Source organism: Phyllostomus discolor, chromosome 7 (assembly GCF_004126475.2).
Source record: "Phyllostomus discolor isolate MPI-MPIP mPhyDis1 chromosome 7, mPhyDis1.pri.v3, whole genome shotgun sequence".
In the NCBI taxonomy this organism is placed as follows: domain Eukaryota; kingdom Metazoa; phylum Chordata; class Mammalia; order Chiroptera; family Phyllostomidae; genus Phyllostomus; species Phyllostomus discolor.
Genome location: NC_040909.2, coordinates 133598367 through 133615112, shown reverse-complemented (window position 1 = coordinate 133615112; position 16746 = coordinate 133598367). Strand labels below are relative to the sequence as shown.

Here is a 16746-nt window from a genome sequence, read left to right as displayed (position 1 = left end):
TCTCTGTGTATGTGTGTGTACTTCTATGAGTGCATATATGTACATACAGACAGACATACGTGCACACACAGAGAAATGGAAGGACACAGAGAAAGTAAAGGATCACATAAATGGCATAAAACATCAATAGATGAAGCTGGGTGAAGGGTATACAGTGCCCTATTCTTAGTTTTATTTTCTAAATACAGGCTTTCAGGAGTCGAAGCTGTCGTTCCCCTCTATCTGGCAGAGGCACTCAGACTCAAGCGCCTCCCGTGAGAGCGGTGTCAACCAGCGTGACACACGGAAGGGTTGGGAGAGGCGACGCGCACTCACCGATGGTCTGGATGATGGCATTCTGCACAATCTTCTCCTCGTTGTCTCTGGAGCCCGAGTTCGGGCCGGCACTGCCCACCGACCCCTCCTGCAGGTCACTGGCTTCCAGCTCCACGCTGAGGCGCAGGTGCTTCAGCAGCGTGTTGAACACCTCCAGCACCGTGGGCCCTGTGAGCGGCACCGAGGTGAGCGGGCCCGCACTCCCCACCCCCCCCACCCCCGGTTCCTGCCCCAGACCGGGGCTCGTGCTCCGCCACGGAGATGCTGGCGAGGCTCTAAGTGGCCGGGAAGCCTTACTGAGTCACGAACAAACGGATGCATTAAAGGTAAAGGGAATGCCTCCCAGCCACTCCAGTGCACGTTTCCTGGCATCTCTACGCAGCCCGCTGTTTGAGTCGCGGTCTGACCCACACGAAATGTGCACGTGCCTATGAAGATGACCAGATGCTCTCCGCCTATCTAGGCCTGTCCGCTCAAACTAATGCGTGTGAGGACGACGTTTAACCTGACTACTGGGTCAGAAGCCATGAAATTATGATCATACAGCTCGCTGTAGCACAGGAAATTGATTTCGCACCTTCTGAGGCTGAAGAAGGAAGAATTTACCTCTATCTTCAGACACACAGGCCCCTTTAAACACTCTGTGGAATGTGCAGAGCCCGGGACACAGACTCTCACACAGAACAGACATCAGTAAGTGTGATGATTCAATCTGTCGTCTGTACTTCATTTCGTATTTCAAATTAAATAACTATCCGGTGGTATGACCTGCTTCCAGCTCTTTAAGTAACAAGACAGGTGGTGAAAAGTCTGTATCCCAAATGCCTACTCTTACTTGACATTGAATGAGAATATAGATTAATAGAACATTTCCATTTTAATTCTGAAGTAAAAAAATGTAACCAGAATTGCCCCCCAACGTCAGTAGTATTGTTAAGGACCCTTTCACTCTGACAATCATGTGTAGGTGAAAAGCCACGGTCCCTCGCCTGTCCCTTTCCTTACCCCGACCGCTGGTCAGTTACCCGATCTTGTTGACTTCACATTCCTCGCTGCCATCCAGTGCCAAGTCCCCTCCCTGACGTCTACCACGACGACACCCACCTGCTACTTCCGACGTGCCCTACACTTTGCAGCCAGACGAATCACCCTCCAGCACTTACTGTAACGTCTGATAAAGACTACAGGAAAACTTCGGAGAGTACCATCGACTGGAGGATCAGCTCCATGGCCGGCCACAGCCTGCACCTCTCTGACTTCCTCCGCCCGGCACCCACATCGCAGCCTCACAGGCTACACAAAACACGCTGCTCTTGCCAGCCCACTTTCCCTCCCTGCTCTGAACCGTGGTTTCCTGTGTGTGATCAACTTCTGCCTTTCATTCAAGTATTAGGTGGAGCTGTTTAACTCCAAGTAAGCAACAAGTTTCTCACATCTGTATCCTCCCATATCTTTAGCATGTAACTGGTACCCAAAAATCTTTAAAAGAAAAGAGAGGGGAGGGAAGAAGAGATCGGTTTGAAGGAAAATGCTGAACTGTACACACACAAAGATCTCTGAGGATGCGAACCCAAAGTTTCAGCACACATGACAGCACTTTTAAAAACGTCAGGACTGCTTCCCGGGAGTTTGCCGTCCGCTGCTGCGGCCACTGGAAACCATCCTGAAGCAGACCGAGGCGGCAACGTGCTGCTGGCTTCCCTTCCTGCCGGCACTCACCGATGGAGCCTTTAGCAGCGATGGCGACAGCCTCCAACAGAACCTGAATAATCCCGGCGCGAACCCGGGGCGGGTCTTTCTTGCGAGCATCAAGGTGGCCCAGAATCTCCTGGATCACGTGGTGAGAATACTGAGCCTGACAGAGACAAAACAACGCAGAGACGGGTGAGAGTCCCGTGCATCCAGCAGAGCCCATAAGAATGCGAGACCGCAGACACTTACTTAGACATCTGATTGCGGGAGATGGGGATTACGTTATGGAACTGTACGTAGCCATTAGAAATCATTCTCATTAAGAATAAATGTGAATACTAGAAAGTATTTATGATACCCTGAGTGAAAAAAATTTGTGAGATACTATGTCGAGGGTTCTATAAAGTCTGGAGGAGTTCATACATGCAATACAGCATAGTAAATACTCAATAAATGGCAGTTACTATTATCAGCTCTATGCTGCTGAAAGAAGTATCAACTCCAATAGCAGTTTATCAGTGAAATATAAATACATAGTAATTGCATTAAATAAATGTGCAATAACAGCACCATCATAAAATCATTTTACCCTTGTTATTAAATATCTTTCCATCTTGGCAAATAAAAACAATTAAGTGGTAAATAAAAATAAATGAGAGAAGTACATTAAGAGCATGTTTTACATGCTACAGCAGTGACTATCAACCTTTTTCATCTCAGAGCACACATAAACTAATTACTAAAATTCTGCAGTACACCAAAAATATACTTTTTGCCAATGTGACAAAACAGTGTAGGTATGATTTTGATTCATCACACAGCTATTGTGTTGGCTGTTGTCGTTTTCCGATCTGACCCTCAAGGGGAAAAAAGAGGTCAGTGCCCCTCACTGAGCAGCCGGGTGCTGCGTGCCTTAAAAGCTCCCGCGGCACATCAGCGCACCATGCCGCATGGGCAGACACCCGCTGTCCTGCAGTGTATCACATCTTTGATGTTATGCTTATCAATACAGAGCCAAAATTACTTACCTGAATGGAATACATTATAATTTTAAAGCAGTGAACTGCAAATTCATTAGGATCCCATAGTTTGTGATGATCTAAATGCCTATAATTAAACAATGAGAAAATTACTTCAATCATCCCTTACTTTTATTACAATTTCCCCCCTAGAACTCTCGACAATATGCAAAGCTTTGAGATCAAGGTTATCTAAAAGAAAGTCAATGTTTCAATTCCAGAAATATGATACATATTTCCCCCAATTGCCAGGTTCTTTCACAAAACACCACCAATAAAAGACCAGACCACACACTGTGTAAGACTTTTTAATACCTACACAACCTGGTAAGAAAGAAAAGCTGCTCACGTCGAACCCCACAGAAAGGCAAGCATCTGCAAAGTCAAGTGCACACTGAAGCAGCAGCCGTCCCAGGCAGCGTAAGTACATTTGAAATACAGTAACATGTATTTCAAGGTCTGTGTGTAGGAGCTCAGGGTACATGATGCGCCTGGCCGGCCGGACCAGTGCCGAGACACGCGTGTCTGACTCGGTCCTGCACTGCCCCGAGAGGCCGCACGGCTCCACGATCGGCTCCCCTTACAAGACAGGGCACTGCCCTCTGTGAGCGAGTTAACACAGAACGGACGATGCGCAGTCGCAAACGGCCACGAACACGCCGGCTACTCACGCAAACACGGGTCTGACGGCGTTGTTCATATTCCCGAAGGTCGCGCGGCCCAGCAGCTCGCGGAAGCAGTTCTCGGCCAGCACAGCGGGGTTCTCCTCCTTGTCCGCCGCGGAGGGGGAGGCGGGAGGGCCTATGCGGCTGGGAACGCAGGGACAGTAAACAGACAGACCGCGGGGGTCCTGGCGCTGGTTCCCACAGCCACACCAAACGCGCGTCACTTCCCAGAGACGGTGAAACAACACTCGCTTTTTACCCCAAAGTATCTTATAAGAATGAGCAAGAAATACACAGTTTAACCCTTTCGTTGGAAAACATTATAAAGTAAATAGCTATTATTATTATTACTACTACTACTATTGTGGTTATTTCTAGCTCCATGAAAAAGTATGCTGGATCTCTAAAGAATAAGTTTAGCTAAAATATTTATTTCTCACACTTGCAACTTTAAGCAAGAGTGAATATATTAATGTAAACACCAATTTGGATGCTCAATGATAAGCAGCGTGTAAAGTACAAAGTTATTCTAAAACAAATAAAACCTTAAGTGTATGAGTAAACATCTGTGCTCTCCTAAGCCTAATGTGATCACAAAAGGTGAACAATTTTTCAGAAAGGGCACATATTTAAACTCACTCAAATTTATGAGACCGCTTGTCTACCACATACTAAAGATACCAGGTTCTTAGCCTAGCGAGCGAGCACACACCCATTTCTGCACAGGCAATGCCCCCCCAACCCAGAAGCCCTTATCCAGTACCTGTCGACCTCCTCTATCTTCTGCATGTTGAACAGCAGAGACGGCACAATTTTATCCATATGCTGGGGTTCCCAAATTGTAGCCCGAAGTTCATCATTAACTGTTTTGCGAACCACGCCTTGAATACCCCTGATCCCAGCAATTCGAATTCTAGGGAAAAAAAAAAAAGCAAGTCATGAAAAAGTGATTTAAACAAGTCTGCCTGTTTAGCTAAAAGAATGAATCCCAATATTGTTACCTTAAGTTAATAAAATGAAAACACAAGTCTGAGAAATTAAAATTTCAATAATCTCGGATGGACAAAAAGATGAGTCAGCTCCAAAAGAAGGCTTCTTTTCAATACTATCTTTTTAAAATCAACATTTAAAGTCCAAAAGGACTGTAAAATATAGTAATATCCAGTCTAAGTATAATTTTTAATAGGAGAATTTAATCAGAAGCTCTAGGTTTTCCTTAAGAAAATGACAGTAGTTCGGAGTAAGGAGCCAGGTTCTCTCCGTTTCTTGCCTCGGGGCCTGACGCTGAGCCAACAGGGGGATGTTGCTCGCTGAGCAAACGGGGATGTTGCCCTCTGAACGCCCTCCAGGGCTGGCTCAGCCTCTTCCACGGCTCCTCCCCACAGGCTCCGCCTCCCTGAGCCCGCCTAGAGGGAGGCTGGGATGCCAGGCTGGTTCCTTAAGGGTGTGACACAGGGGACCTAACCAAACGCAGTGCAGATAACCTTAGGCACATAGATACACACGTATGTATCTGTGTGTACTGACATAAGTTATCATGCGTATCTGTGGCGGACAATTCACCCCACAGTGAGACAATGCTGCCCCACCCTCCCACCCCACCCCACAGCCCCAGCTTCTTCCTCAAGCTCTTCCTCACCCCACATGTACATTTACAGGTTCAAGCATGAGAAGTGACTAGAACACAGCATATAAAAGCAGAGGTAAACTGGTAGCCCAGTTGCCCCAAAACACATTCCTTCTGGCCAAATTGGACTGTTACTTTCTTGTTGCTACTGTTGGATGCAGCCACCAGCGCAGGTCTACTCTGCTTACCCAGCACCGCCCTCCCACACACAGCCCGTGGACAGGGTTGGAGAACAACAGCTGCAGGGAAGGGGCGATCCGCTTTCCAGGCCCTCGGGGAAACGACCCCGGCCTTCCGGGGCAGCCGAGGGAGGACAGGAAGGGGCAGTCAGAAAGCGAACTGGGAGACACGCAGACACATCCTGCCTACTTTGACGTTGTGTCTAGGTGTGCTGCTTTCTAAAACGTTTCAAGGGTGAGAGACCTTCAGCTACAGCGGCCAAGCCTGATGCTGCTGCTGCACAGGTGTTTGCTTCAGGCACCTGTGGCTGCTCCCTGGGAAAGGACACGGTGGAGCAGACCAGATGACATCAGAGCGTGGCTCGTGCCTCGAGACCCGGGGGCCTACGTGGAGCAGGCAGAGGGCGCTGCCCCTGCCTGGGGGAGGGGGAGGCTGCTGCAGCTACGCAGCTGGCGTCCAGTTCAGATCCAGCGTCCGGCCTCACTGATTACTCTAGCCACGGCCTCAAAAACATTCATGGTTCCCTTATCAGTAAGCTAGACCAACTGTCTTATCTAAAGCACAGGATGTTGTACGGTTTAAATACGTTAATTCATGTAAAGTGCTTATCCAATAAAGGGTTAAACAAACTGGCACACAGTAAGCACTCAATAATGAGTCTGCTCATGCTGTTCAGCACAATGATGATGATGATGATGATGACAATGAGGATTTCTACCCCAGCTGAAGGCTGCTCAGGAAGCAGAGCTTCAGACTGTGATGCATGGCTTTACACGTGGGAACTGCTTCTGCAAGGCAGATATTTTAAGGAAATCTCACCAGTGATCAGACCCATTCCCCACTTCCTACTGTGCATGCCCCCACCCCCCGAGTCCCACCTGAAAGGGTTTTGCTAAAATTAAAGGGATTGATACCAAATATCTAAATCGAAAAGGGAAACTAAAAGGAATCCAAATATGCCTAAAGACAGACAGAAGGACCTTTACTTAAGGCAAAGCAAGAAAAAAAAAATCAAACCCTCTAAGTACAGTAAAGCATTTCATTTACTCACTTGCTTTCCGGTGATTCAAATGAAATGCTGGAATTTTGGAATTCCAAATATCATACAATACCGGAAAGACCAAGATTTAGGAGAGAGTACCACAAGACCTTTCATTTGTGTACAGAAAATTTCAAGTTTCTTTTTGTAAACAATGATGAAAAATGTAACAGGAAAATACCTGTATGTTCAAAAGAACTTCTTCCACCAGGGGGCGCTAAATACCTAAAATAAAACAACTTACGTAATACATTTTTGTATTTCTTAAAATGCATCCTTTCATTAATTTTATGGATGCCATCAACACTTTTCACCTGCGTTGGTTTATATGTGAAACTCACCACAACCGAAATTTGAGAGATATATATGAAATCTGAGAGTACTTTATGAATCCGTGTAATACTAAACTGAAAATAAAACAACATTCTGGATATTTTCTGTGTATTTTTTTAAAAAGGAAAACCGTTACAATACTGAAAAAATTGCCATTTTATTTAGGTAATCTTTATACTTTTTTGTTCCATTAACATTTTAATGTCAGCCCCTGAGAACAGGAAACAGTTTTATAAAATATTTTTAAATGTCATTTAGGGGAGAGGAAGAGATTTTAGTGGCACCTGGGGAAACAGGAACTTCATTACTGTAAGACAGTTACAGTTATCTTTCTACGGCTTCACCCTCGTAACCAAGGAAGAACATCCGGGGTCTAACTGACCCTGAGGAAAAATTCCTTCCCTGCTTCTCGGACAGAAACAGATCTCATGTCTAAAAACAACTGTTAAGTCACCTCGCAGCTTTCTTTCTCCAAGTTAAAATGACTTTTACACTCGTTTTCCTTTGTGTAAACCAACACTGTAGCTTACAGATTAAAAGCTAGTTATATTTCTGCACATCTCATTTATTTTCAAAGAAAAGTAAAAATTACAAAGCCTGCTAAATCTTGCTAAACTGCTCCAAAACAGTCTGAATTCAGGTTAGTTTCTTTCTTTTCAGTGTTTTATGGTAAAGTCCAAATTACTTTCTGTATTTACCAGAGTCGTTTTGACTTTAATTCTTAACTGTCAACCTATGGACTGTGTTTCCAGATAAGCATTCCGAAGGCCCTGGGCAGGAGGGTGCCTGACATGTTCCAGACACGGCAAGGAGAGCCGGGTGGCTGGGTCGGAGTGAAAGGGGGAAGACAGGTGGGATGGCAGGCTCTGACCCCGGGCTGGCAAGGGGGGCACAGAGGGGCGCCCTGGGTTACGGTCAAGACTTTGAATTTTATTTGCAATGAGTCAAGACACCACACTCCATTTGCTAGTATCATAAAAGCAATGGGAAGCTGCGTTTTAGGAACAAAGCGCATATTTCCACATTTCCTTAGGCAATCACTATGTAATATGTAAACACAGGACTCATCAGTGAGCCGCTCTGTGGAGCACAGCGGTAAGCGGTACGCACTCTGTCCGTGTTTCGGGATCGCTGTGGCAGGAGTGGCACATGGCACTGAAGCGGGACACAAAGAAGTCGTAACGTCTGTGATAGGATGGCGTGTCCTCTTCGATATTTGCAAATTTGACAAACTGAAAAAAAAACACAACAATATAAATGTGTTAATCACCTTTTTGAAAGTGTAGACAAAACACATTGACTTTCATTCATTCTTTGTTACATTAGCAAAAAATATCCAAGAAGCAAATGAAGTGTATGAAATATCATACATACCGCCACCACACAAAAACAACTGTTTAATAATGAACTGCAAAAATCAAGGATATAATGTGTTAAGCACGAACTATGACTTGCTAATCCAGTTCCCCTGAGCGAGTGAGCTGACCCTTTCTTTGCAGGAGGAGAGGCCTGGCGCTAACACTGGCCCGCACGTCCCGGGCGCTGGCCCCAGTGTCGGGCTCCAGGCCCGCACCCGAGGGCCTGTCAGTTCTTGACCATGGGCGGGGGCGATTTCTCGACAGCTGCTCCGCAGCACATGAGAAAGGAGGCATAACCTCTGTAGAGGAGAAAACTACTGAGACGGGTAGCATTCATTCTGCCTCCTTCCTAATGGTGAACCAAAGGAAATCCGCGTGTTCAGGAAATTTTACATCTCCTACACGAATTACAGACCCTACCTTTTCTCATTCACTCTTTTTCTCTCTCTCGGTGGGTTGGTGCTTCTGTACACCCAACGGCCTACAGCAATAAACCCTCGGTCTGGCTGCAAGTCTGCACACGGCCCACACGTGGGCAACCGGCCGGGACACGGACTGACGCGCTACCAGGCTGCGTCTCCAAGGATCGCCGGCCCGGTTTACTGGTGCGCTCCAGGAAACCAAACTGAACTAGCAGCTGGAACGGATCCAGCCAGTGCTGAAACATCTGTGCTAACTTATGTTTTTATATGAATCACAGTAGCTAGAAAAAAGCCACAGATAATACAGCTGCTTGAGAATAAACGAATTCATTACCTATTTTGTATCGTACACTGCGCTAGGCACTTGCACGTGGGTTCTTATTTAATTATTCCAATGCCCTTGTAAAGAATGTGTCCTTTATGCCCATTTTATTGATCAGAACACTGAAACTCGTAGGGTAAGTCATATGCCCAAGTGACACAGTAAATAGTGAAATTGGTGGCATTACAGGCCTGGGGCTGGACACTGATTTTCACGATTCCCATAACTACACCCTAACCATGTGAATAGTGTGGGAAAATATTTATACTTTTCATAAAAATAAACCTTACGTGACATGAGAAAATGCTTAACAACATAAATAAGAAATATATATACCAAAGTCTATATGCAATATGTTCCTCATTTTCTAATACATATTTTAAGAATAAAAATATTAAAGGATTACTTCTGAATATTAGAATTACACGTGTCTTGTTTACTTTTACGTTTTCTAGCATTTTCCAAATTTGCTACAATAAACATGTATTACTTTTAAAATCAGAAAAAAATTAATCAGAAATAAAAATTTGACCATTACAATGTTAAAAATACTGCAAACATTTCAGGAGGAACAACGTGACTCCCTCTTCGCCCAGTGGCAGCCCCCAACGGCAGTGCGGTCCGCGCGTCCGCTGCCAGAAGCAGCCCCCATGGCCCCGAGCCCGAGTCAGAGCCGCTCCGCTCCAGGGGGGGACGCACACGGCCCATCCTCCTTCCTGACCCCTCTGTGGAGAAGCTCTTCTACTTCCCGCAGCCAGGGGGCTCGCCGACAGGCTGGGAACACACACACACTCTGTGCTAAACATGCCAGTGAACAGAAAGGACCCGTTGTCAGACGGAGAAGCGGGGACAGGTGAGGCGCAGCACACAGCACAGAGACTACGAACAGTGAGAGGGCTCTGTGTTCGGATCCTGGGCTGACCAACAAAACGTGTGACTTGTGAAATGAAAGATTTAACTTACACAGTTGTTGAGAGGTTCACATGAGAACCGAAGAAAAGTTAACAAGATGCCTTGAACATAGTACATACTCAATAAAAAATACGTCCTATTTTTTTTCACTTAAAAATGTAATTGGAGAATTAGATTATGTTTCAAAAGGTACAATTATGCTTCAAAAAGCAGCAGTAATGAAATTCTTTAGAAGCTGATTTTCTTGCACTAAGTACTATTAGAATTTTGGACCCAAAATATTCTTGGTAGGGTTTTTTTTTGGTGTGTGTAGTACATTTTCTACATTTTTTCCAGAATTTTCTACAAAACCCCTCATTCTTGGTGCAGTACACATTCTGTGCGTTATTGACAGCGTGTTCAGCAGCACCCGTGACACCGCTAACACTCCCCAGTCCACAATGAAATCAGTGATTGGGACGGGCAGGGGCGGGGACCGCCCTGGCTGAGAATCACTGCATTCGTGAAGCGAGTGGCCTCAGTGACTAGTCCCTATGGGCCACTGGCACCGACATTCAAAGAAAAAGGGTGAGAATAGTCACGAGGCCTGAGAAAAGTGAGATGGGTCCACTGAACACAGGCGGAAGAAAAGGGAAAGTAATCTATGCTTTCCCTGGATCTTAATCTGCAATGACAGTGTATGACTATGCAAAACACCAGGTCTGGCGTCAGGAAGACCGGTATCGAGTCTCCGTTCTACACAGCAGGACTTCACTGTGTCTCTGGACAAGCTGTTCAGCTCCAGTTCCTCATCTGCCGTTATAAAAGCCCGGACGCGAGCACACAGATTGGTTGAACGCCTGAAAGCTTCCTCAGAGACGAGGCTGGGACTGGAAGACTGAACACGATACAACAAAACTACAGCAAAGAGAAGATCATCACTGTATTTTACTTCCCTTACTTTCCTTTTCAGATGTGCCTTCTGCACCCCAGCATGAGCTCAACAAACCAGGGTGCAGGACAGACAGGAGGAGACGAACGTGGCGAGCGGAAGTGGCTCTGACGTCATGGAGGAAGGCTGGGAACACGCCCGCACCTGCACGGCCAAGTGATGCCCCGAGGCCTCACTCGAGGCGAGTGTCACAGGTCTCACAAGGGACCACAGACACAGCTGGAGGCAAAGGGAGCTCACCGTCCGCATCTGGACTGGTCGTCCAGAGCATTTATTTACCTTTCCTGGGTGGAGACACTCCCAGAAGGGAGTAATTCTGGAGATGACAATGCTAATAAAACTTAAAATGAGTAAGCAAACAGTTTTACTCACAGAATTTGTTCCAAGGACTTGAAGCTTGGGCTCCCCTGATTCCAGAAGCTTTGCCACCATATGGAGAAAGCTTTCCACAAATGGCTTGATGCTTTGGGAGTGGCAAGCCATCAGAAGCTGGTCCAAAGCCTCCATGGCAATTAAAACGTACCTGTGTATAAGAGCGCGGCAATGTCAGAGCAGCCCTAGCTGACGTCTAAATTCTGAGTGCTTCCCACTGAAGAATTAAAATAAGTTTATTTAACTGTACAAAACGCAGGAAGGCAGATTCAGTAGTTTCTAAGGGAAACCGTGGTTCTCCCGAGCACGGATGGTCTTAGATACAAACCAGCCCTCAGGTGAGAGGGACAGAGACTAGACTGGACCACTCCACCCCTCCTTCCCAGAGCTCAGTCAGAGCTCCGTCCACAGGACCTGAGGGACACCTGTCTTCATAAACAAGGACATCTTCTCCTTTCCAGACTTTTAACCGTATTTTTATATCTGATCCAAAATAATATTATAAGCAACATGCCTAAATTTCCAACATGAATCTACTAGTATTTGTAACATGAACATATAAAACATCAGCAACAGCAGATTATAAAGAAGCGTCTCATAAATTCACCTTAGAAATTCATTGACTTTTAAAGCTTACGGTAAAAACTAAAATTCAGACTTCAGTTAACTTTGCTTCAGTAATCAACCATAAAACTGTGCTGAGACTCACAGAAATGTTCTGTGTGACAACAATGTGGAAGCAGAGAAAGCCAATGTATACCACTTGGAGAACAGAGTACTCTAAGAAACCAGGATGGTAAAACGACAATGTGGGAAAGTAGTTAATCTGAATTATACCAATTATTACTGTTCAAGCTCAGAAAAGGGATTAAGGCGGACGACCTTTATTCATAGGGAGTCTGACAGCAAGCATCATTTCAAAGCAGCATGCTTACAACCTCTGAACCTTAACACCGAAGCCCCACACAGTTCTCTTTCATTACTCTGCTGGGAGGTAACACTGGAGCCGTGTTAAAAATCAGCTGGTTAACGGGATCTTTGTTTTCAGTTTAGAGACTGGTTTTCAAATTACTGGACAACACTAATAGACTAAGGGAGTCCATTTCTACTATTTCCATTAGAGAAGTCTCAGAAATTAATGGGTGCTTAAGCTAAAGGCAACTCCATTAACTCACAGGGTCTATTCTTAAAATCTGAGCCCTATGAAAGCGATAAAAGCTGCAGCACCTGTGTGGTATTACATAATTCCTCGTATGTTTTATCCTCTATAAAGCACTTTTGCCAGATGGCAAAATAACTTATAGAGTGATTTGGCCTGGGGAGAATTTTCCAAAGATATACAGTATCAGCAACCAGCCTCTCCTTACCCAGAGCGGTGCCTGACGACGTCCCGGCTCAACCTCTCCGCCAGGTAAGAGCCGATCCGATCCAGTTTCTCCGGGGCAGACACGGCATAGAACGTCAGTTTCTCCATGTCGGCCTTAACAAGGCCATCCTGGAAACACCAACAAGGTAAGTAGGTTATCTGTATTCTCATGCTCATTTTTTATATTTCTAAGTGCTACTTGCTGCTTATTTCCCCTTTCTGGGTTGGCGATGAAGCCATATTCATGCTGAGCCTTTCTGGATATAGCCTCCTCAGTGCTAATATTCACTACTCAGAATATGCAGAACTTTTAAAAAGCTAAAGAAATGTCCCATTTAGGCAAAGCACTGAAATATACCTTCATAAGAAGGAGTTACTCTAATGTCATCATTTAAACATGACTGCATCTCACCCACTGTTTTCACCCCTTCCTAATTTTAATGAGGAATAATTTATACAACAACCTGCACTCAAGTACATGTAATTTGAAATGTGACCATTGTATACATCTGTGCAACCACCAGTAACAAACAGGAGGCAGAGTACTCCCATCGTGTGCCGAGAACCCCTCGTGACCTTCCGTCTCCGGGCGACCCCGCTCTGCTTCTCACCGCCACCAGCCAGCCTGCTGGGTGCAGTCCCGGGGCTGACCCCTCCTTCAATGGTTCGCCTGGGTAACTCCTGCGTGTCCTTCAGGTCCCAGCGTCCTCCAGAAAAGCTCTCACCGCACCTCCCAACAACCCTCCTGAGTCGGAGGGAGGTGCTCCTCCTACCTGCTCTTTTCGCTCCTGGCACGTCTCTCTACTGCCACGTTTCGCCATACTGTTTTTACAATCTCCAGCAAATGCCAGTCAACCGCTAACTTCTGACAGACACCAGGGAATGCCCGTGAACAAAGAACTGTGTTAACTCGTCTAATCTTCACGAGGTCCTTATGAAGTAAGAACTATTTATAATTTTTATTTCACAAAGGAAAACTGAGGGACTGGCCCAAGATCACATTGCTGGTCGCTTGAAGGAATGGCTGGGCTACTTGTCCCCTCACGCGACAGCTGTTTCAAGGCAGGACCTACGACTGCAGACCTCTGCACTCTGGACACCTACCGTCTGGTCCATTCTAGATACACGAGGTTATCTTTCTGTGTAACGAGTTAAAAATAAGAAATGTGGTCAACTGAGCTATGCAGCGAGGTTCAAGTACATCTCCTTTTTAATCTTACTGTACAGACTGCGATTTAAATAAACCTTATCTAAGTCCCCGTTAAAATATTCTATCTGTGATCATCCTCTAATTTACCTGCCACCGTTTCCAGGACCAAAGCTCCCTCACCACCTGCAACTGAAGAGCACACAGCAGACACCTGGACCGTCCACCACCACGTTCCTCCATCACGTGGCCTCACCCCATCTTCAGTAACCGGCTGGCCCAGACTACTGCGGGAAGGATCTGAATACTGAGTCTGCTAAATAATACTTCTGAACTGTGCACCAGAAATCATTCCCAGCAGGACTGGCACCCATCACACTCCACAATCTGAAGGTGCTTGGTCTCAAACGTACCTCTTGCTTTCCGACCTTTCCCTTGCTTGGCCTATCACCTGCACCAGAGAGGCTAGTCTCTGCTTCTCCAGGTGGAGCACACCTTTCAAAGCTCAGCAAACCTTTCTCGGAGAATGCTCCCCAGAGACTGGCACTCCACAGTGACACCTCCCTGCTTTACAGGAAAAGACCTTTACCACCTGCTTCACCCCATGTTTCACTTACTGGTGTATGCGCTGTGATTTAACGTTTACTATGCTTGTGCTTTAAGTCAGCCAGTGGATGGAAAGCTCCTGAGAGGCAGGAACCATATTTCAGGGTTTTTTATACACCACAAATTATGCGGGATGCCTGGCAGCCCGCAGTATTTAATCGATGAGCCTCCTCTAATAGCTGAATGTTTAAACCAAATTGATTAAAAATGAGGTATAGCTCATGAGATACATAAATGAATGTTAAGACAGCCAAAAGGTTTCTATTGATGGCTACATTTTAAAATAAGGAAAATGGAAATCAAACCCATGTTAATAATTTTTACTCATATCCACAAACACTACACCAAAGGAGTCTTAGAAAATCTAGGAATGTCAAAACAAAACCTTTTAAACTAAACCCAGTTGCTTTGAAACCAGTAATCTTCCACAGTAAAGTAACTTTTATAAAAAATTTATAAGAATTTAAGTAAAAAGAGAACAAACTCTGCCTGGAGAACTCTTACTTTACATTTCAAGGTTCTCTTCTAAAAGCTGTGGCCAGTCTTTCCTTCTCCCAAACCCGAACAGGAGGTCACCCCAGCTGACCCAGGCGGCCCCGCACTTCCTCTCCCAGTCACCGCGCCTCCCACACGGTCCGGTCTGCAACCGCCCGCTTTCTCGCCTACGGGGACGGTGCGGTCAGAGAGCCAGGCCTGTGCTCACAGCGGCATTCTCAGCATTTCGCACAAAGAATCTGTGAGCAGTTCATACGCTTTGATGAGTGGGTATTACTTAAATTTAGGAGCTAGACAGACAGAACATCACCGGTCAATTATTCCGAATTTATGCCCAATCTATGAAAAAGGTTGGTAAATTAGACAAGCAAGCACTGGTCGTTTAAAAGCAAAAGGAAGAGAGGCATACAAACAGCAGAACACGCGGTGAGCTGCAGGGGTAAGAGTAGAGAGACGAAATGAGGGAGCCCTCAGGGAGGTCAGCGGGGGAGGAGGGTCAGCAAGGAGAAGGACCAGGAGACGGAGATCACATTACTTTTGGGTCTTCGGGGAATATGTTGTCCACCAGGCGCTTGTAGCGAGGACGCAACGCGGAGCAGCAGCAACACACTCCTGTTCAAAAGAGAACAAAACCACAGAGCACAGAGGTTATTCATCCTGTAAGTGGACCCTGAAGTTCAAGTTTCTGAATTTTAAGGGTTATTTAAAATAAAGGGGAAAAATCCAAACTGCCACAAACAGAAAAACACACACAAGTTTAAGTACTAAGAAATGAAAATGCCTGCCCTAGCCAGGTGGCTCGGTTGGTTGTAGTGTCGTCCTGTACGCCAAAAAGGTTGTGGGTTCAATCCCCAGTCAGGGTGCGCAAAGAAGAGAGCCGATGGATCTTTCTCTCTCTCTCTCTCTCTCTCTCTCTATCTCTCTCTCTCTCTCCCTCTCTCCCCGCCCCCAGTCCCTCCCTCTAAAATCAATAAACACATCTTCAGGTAAGGGTAAAAAAAGATGAAGAAGTTACATTTCTCCTCCCCTCCCCAAAGATACCAGGTACTAATGAGTTATTCCAGAGTTCAAAGCCAAGTTATACGGGGGCATGTGTGAGAACGCACACACACAGAGAACCCTGTGGAACTCGCCCGGTAAAGCAAGCACAGAATCGCTGTTCCCCTCACCCCCCTCCGATCTCACCCTAGTCTCTGCACACCCGCCCTGCTGCCCCTCCCTCTGCAGGACCCAACCCACTCGGCCCCAGCCACAGTGGTCTTGAAATGACAGCTCACTCCTCGCTGGTGAAAACAGTTAGTACTTTTATTCAGATGATAATCATATAAGAAACTACAACAGATGGGGAAACACGCGGAAGGGAAAGTCCAGGAATCATTTTTAAATGCTCGAAGGTTGCTCTATTCATTCTCAGTTGTTGAAGTCTTGGAAGGAGCAATGGATTTGGATCCAGAAGACCAGGGCTCACTCCAGTTCTGTAAGTTGCTACATGACCTCGGCTCCATGGAAAGAACTATGCAAGTGGGAAGAATCAGTTGTCTTGCCCCGCAAACTAGTCACTTACTAGGAACACTGGTCTTGAGCCATTGCAAAATTATTCTCATGATTTAGGAAACTGGGGTATACGAGTCACTGTATAAGTGTGCGTTTGCATACATTTAAAGACCAAAATAAGGAAGGAGGGGACACTCGAGCTGGAAGAGAAAAGAGCTCAGATCTAAGCAGACATCTGCTACTGCCTTATCGTCACGCAAGAGACTCGCTCCGATCCCACTCTGCCCATGAAGTGCACAGCAGCAGTCACGCCCGCAGCCATGCGCCAGCCGTCAACGGAGCGCCCAGCACAGGCCGAAACACGTAAGGCTGACCAGAGTCACAGTACATATTAGGGGTCGAATCCACCAGCCTCCGGATGTCACGGATGCAAGAAGGTATGAAGGATACA

The 16746-nt window shown here is 46.0% G+C and overlaps 1 protein-coding gene across 3 annotated transcripts in view; it reads right to left on the bottom strand.

The window, feature by feature from the left end:
• EFR3A (EFR3 homolog A) overlaps positions 1–16746 on the bottom strand; it is a 65572-nt gene that overhangs the window by 29121 nt on the left and 19705 nt on the right. For 2 of the 3 annotated variants that reach the window (XM_036031430.1, XM_028533868.2), the window contains exons 2-10: positions 15337–15413; positions 12555–12682; positions 11188–11338; positions 7981–8102; positions 4455–4604; positions 3698–3835; positions 3036–3114; positions 2035–2170; positions 316–483 (exon numbers count right to left, since the gene is read on the bottom strand). In XM_036031430.1, the coding sequence (XP_035887323.1) occupies positions 316–483; positions 2035–2170; positions 3036–3114; positions 3698–3835; positions 4455–4604; positions 7981–8102; positions 11188–11338; positions 12555–12682; positions 15337–15413 (1149 nt within the window). Of the gene's footprint in view, positions 1–315; positions 484–2034; positions 2171–3035; positions 3115–3697; positions 3836–4454; positions 4605–7980; positions 8103–11187; positions 11339–12554; positions 12683–15336; positions 15414–16746 lie in introns of those variants that run through there. The other variant, XM_036031431.1, reaches the window with a different exon arrangement.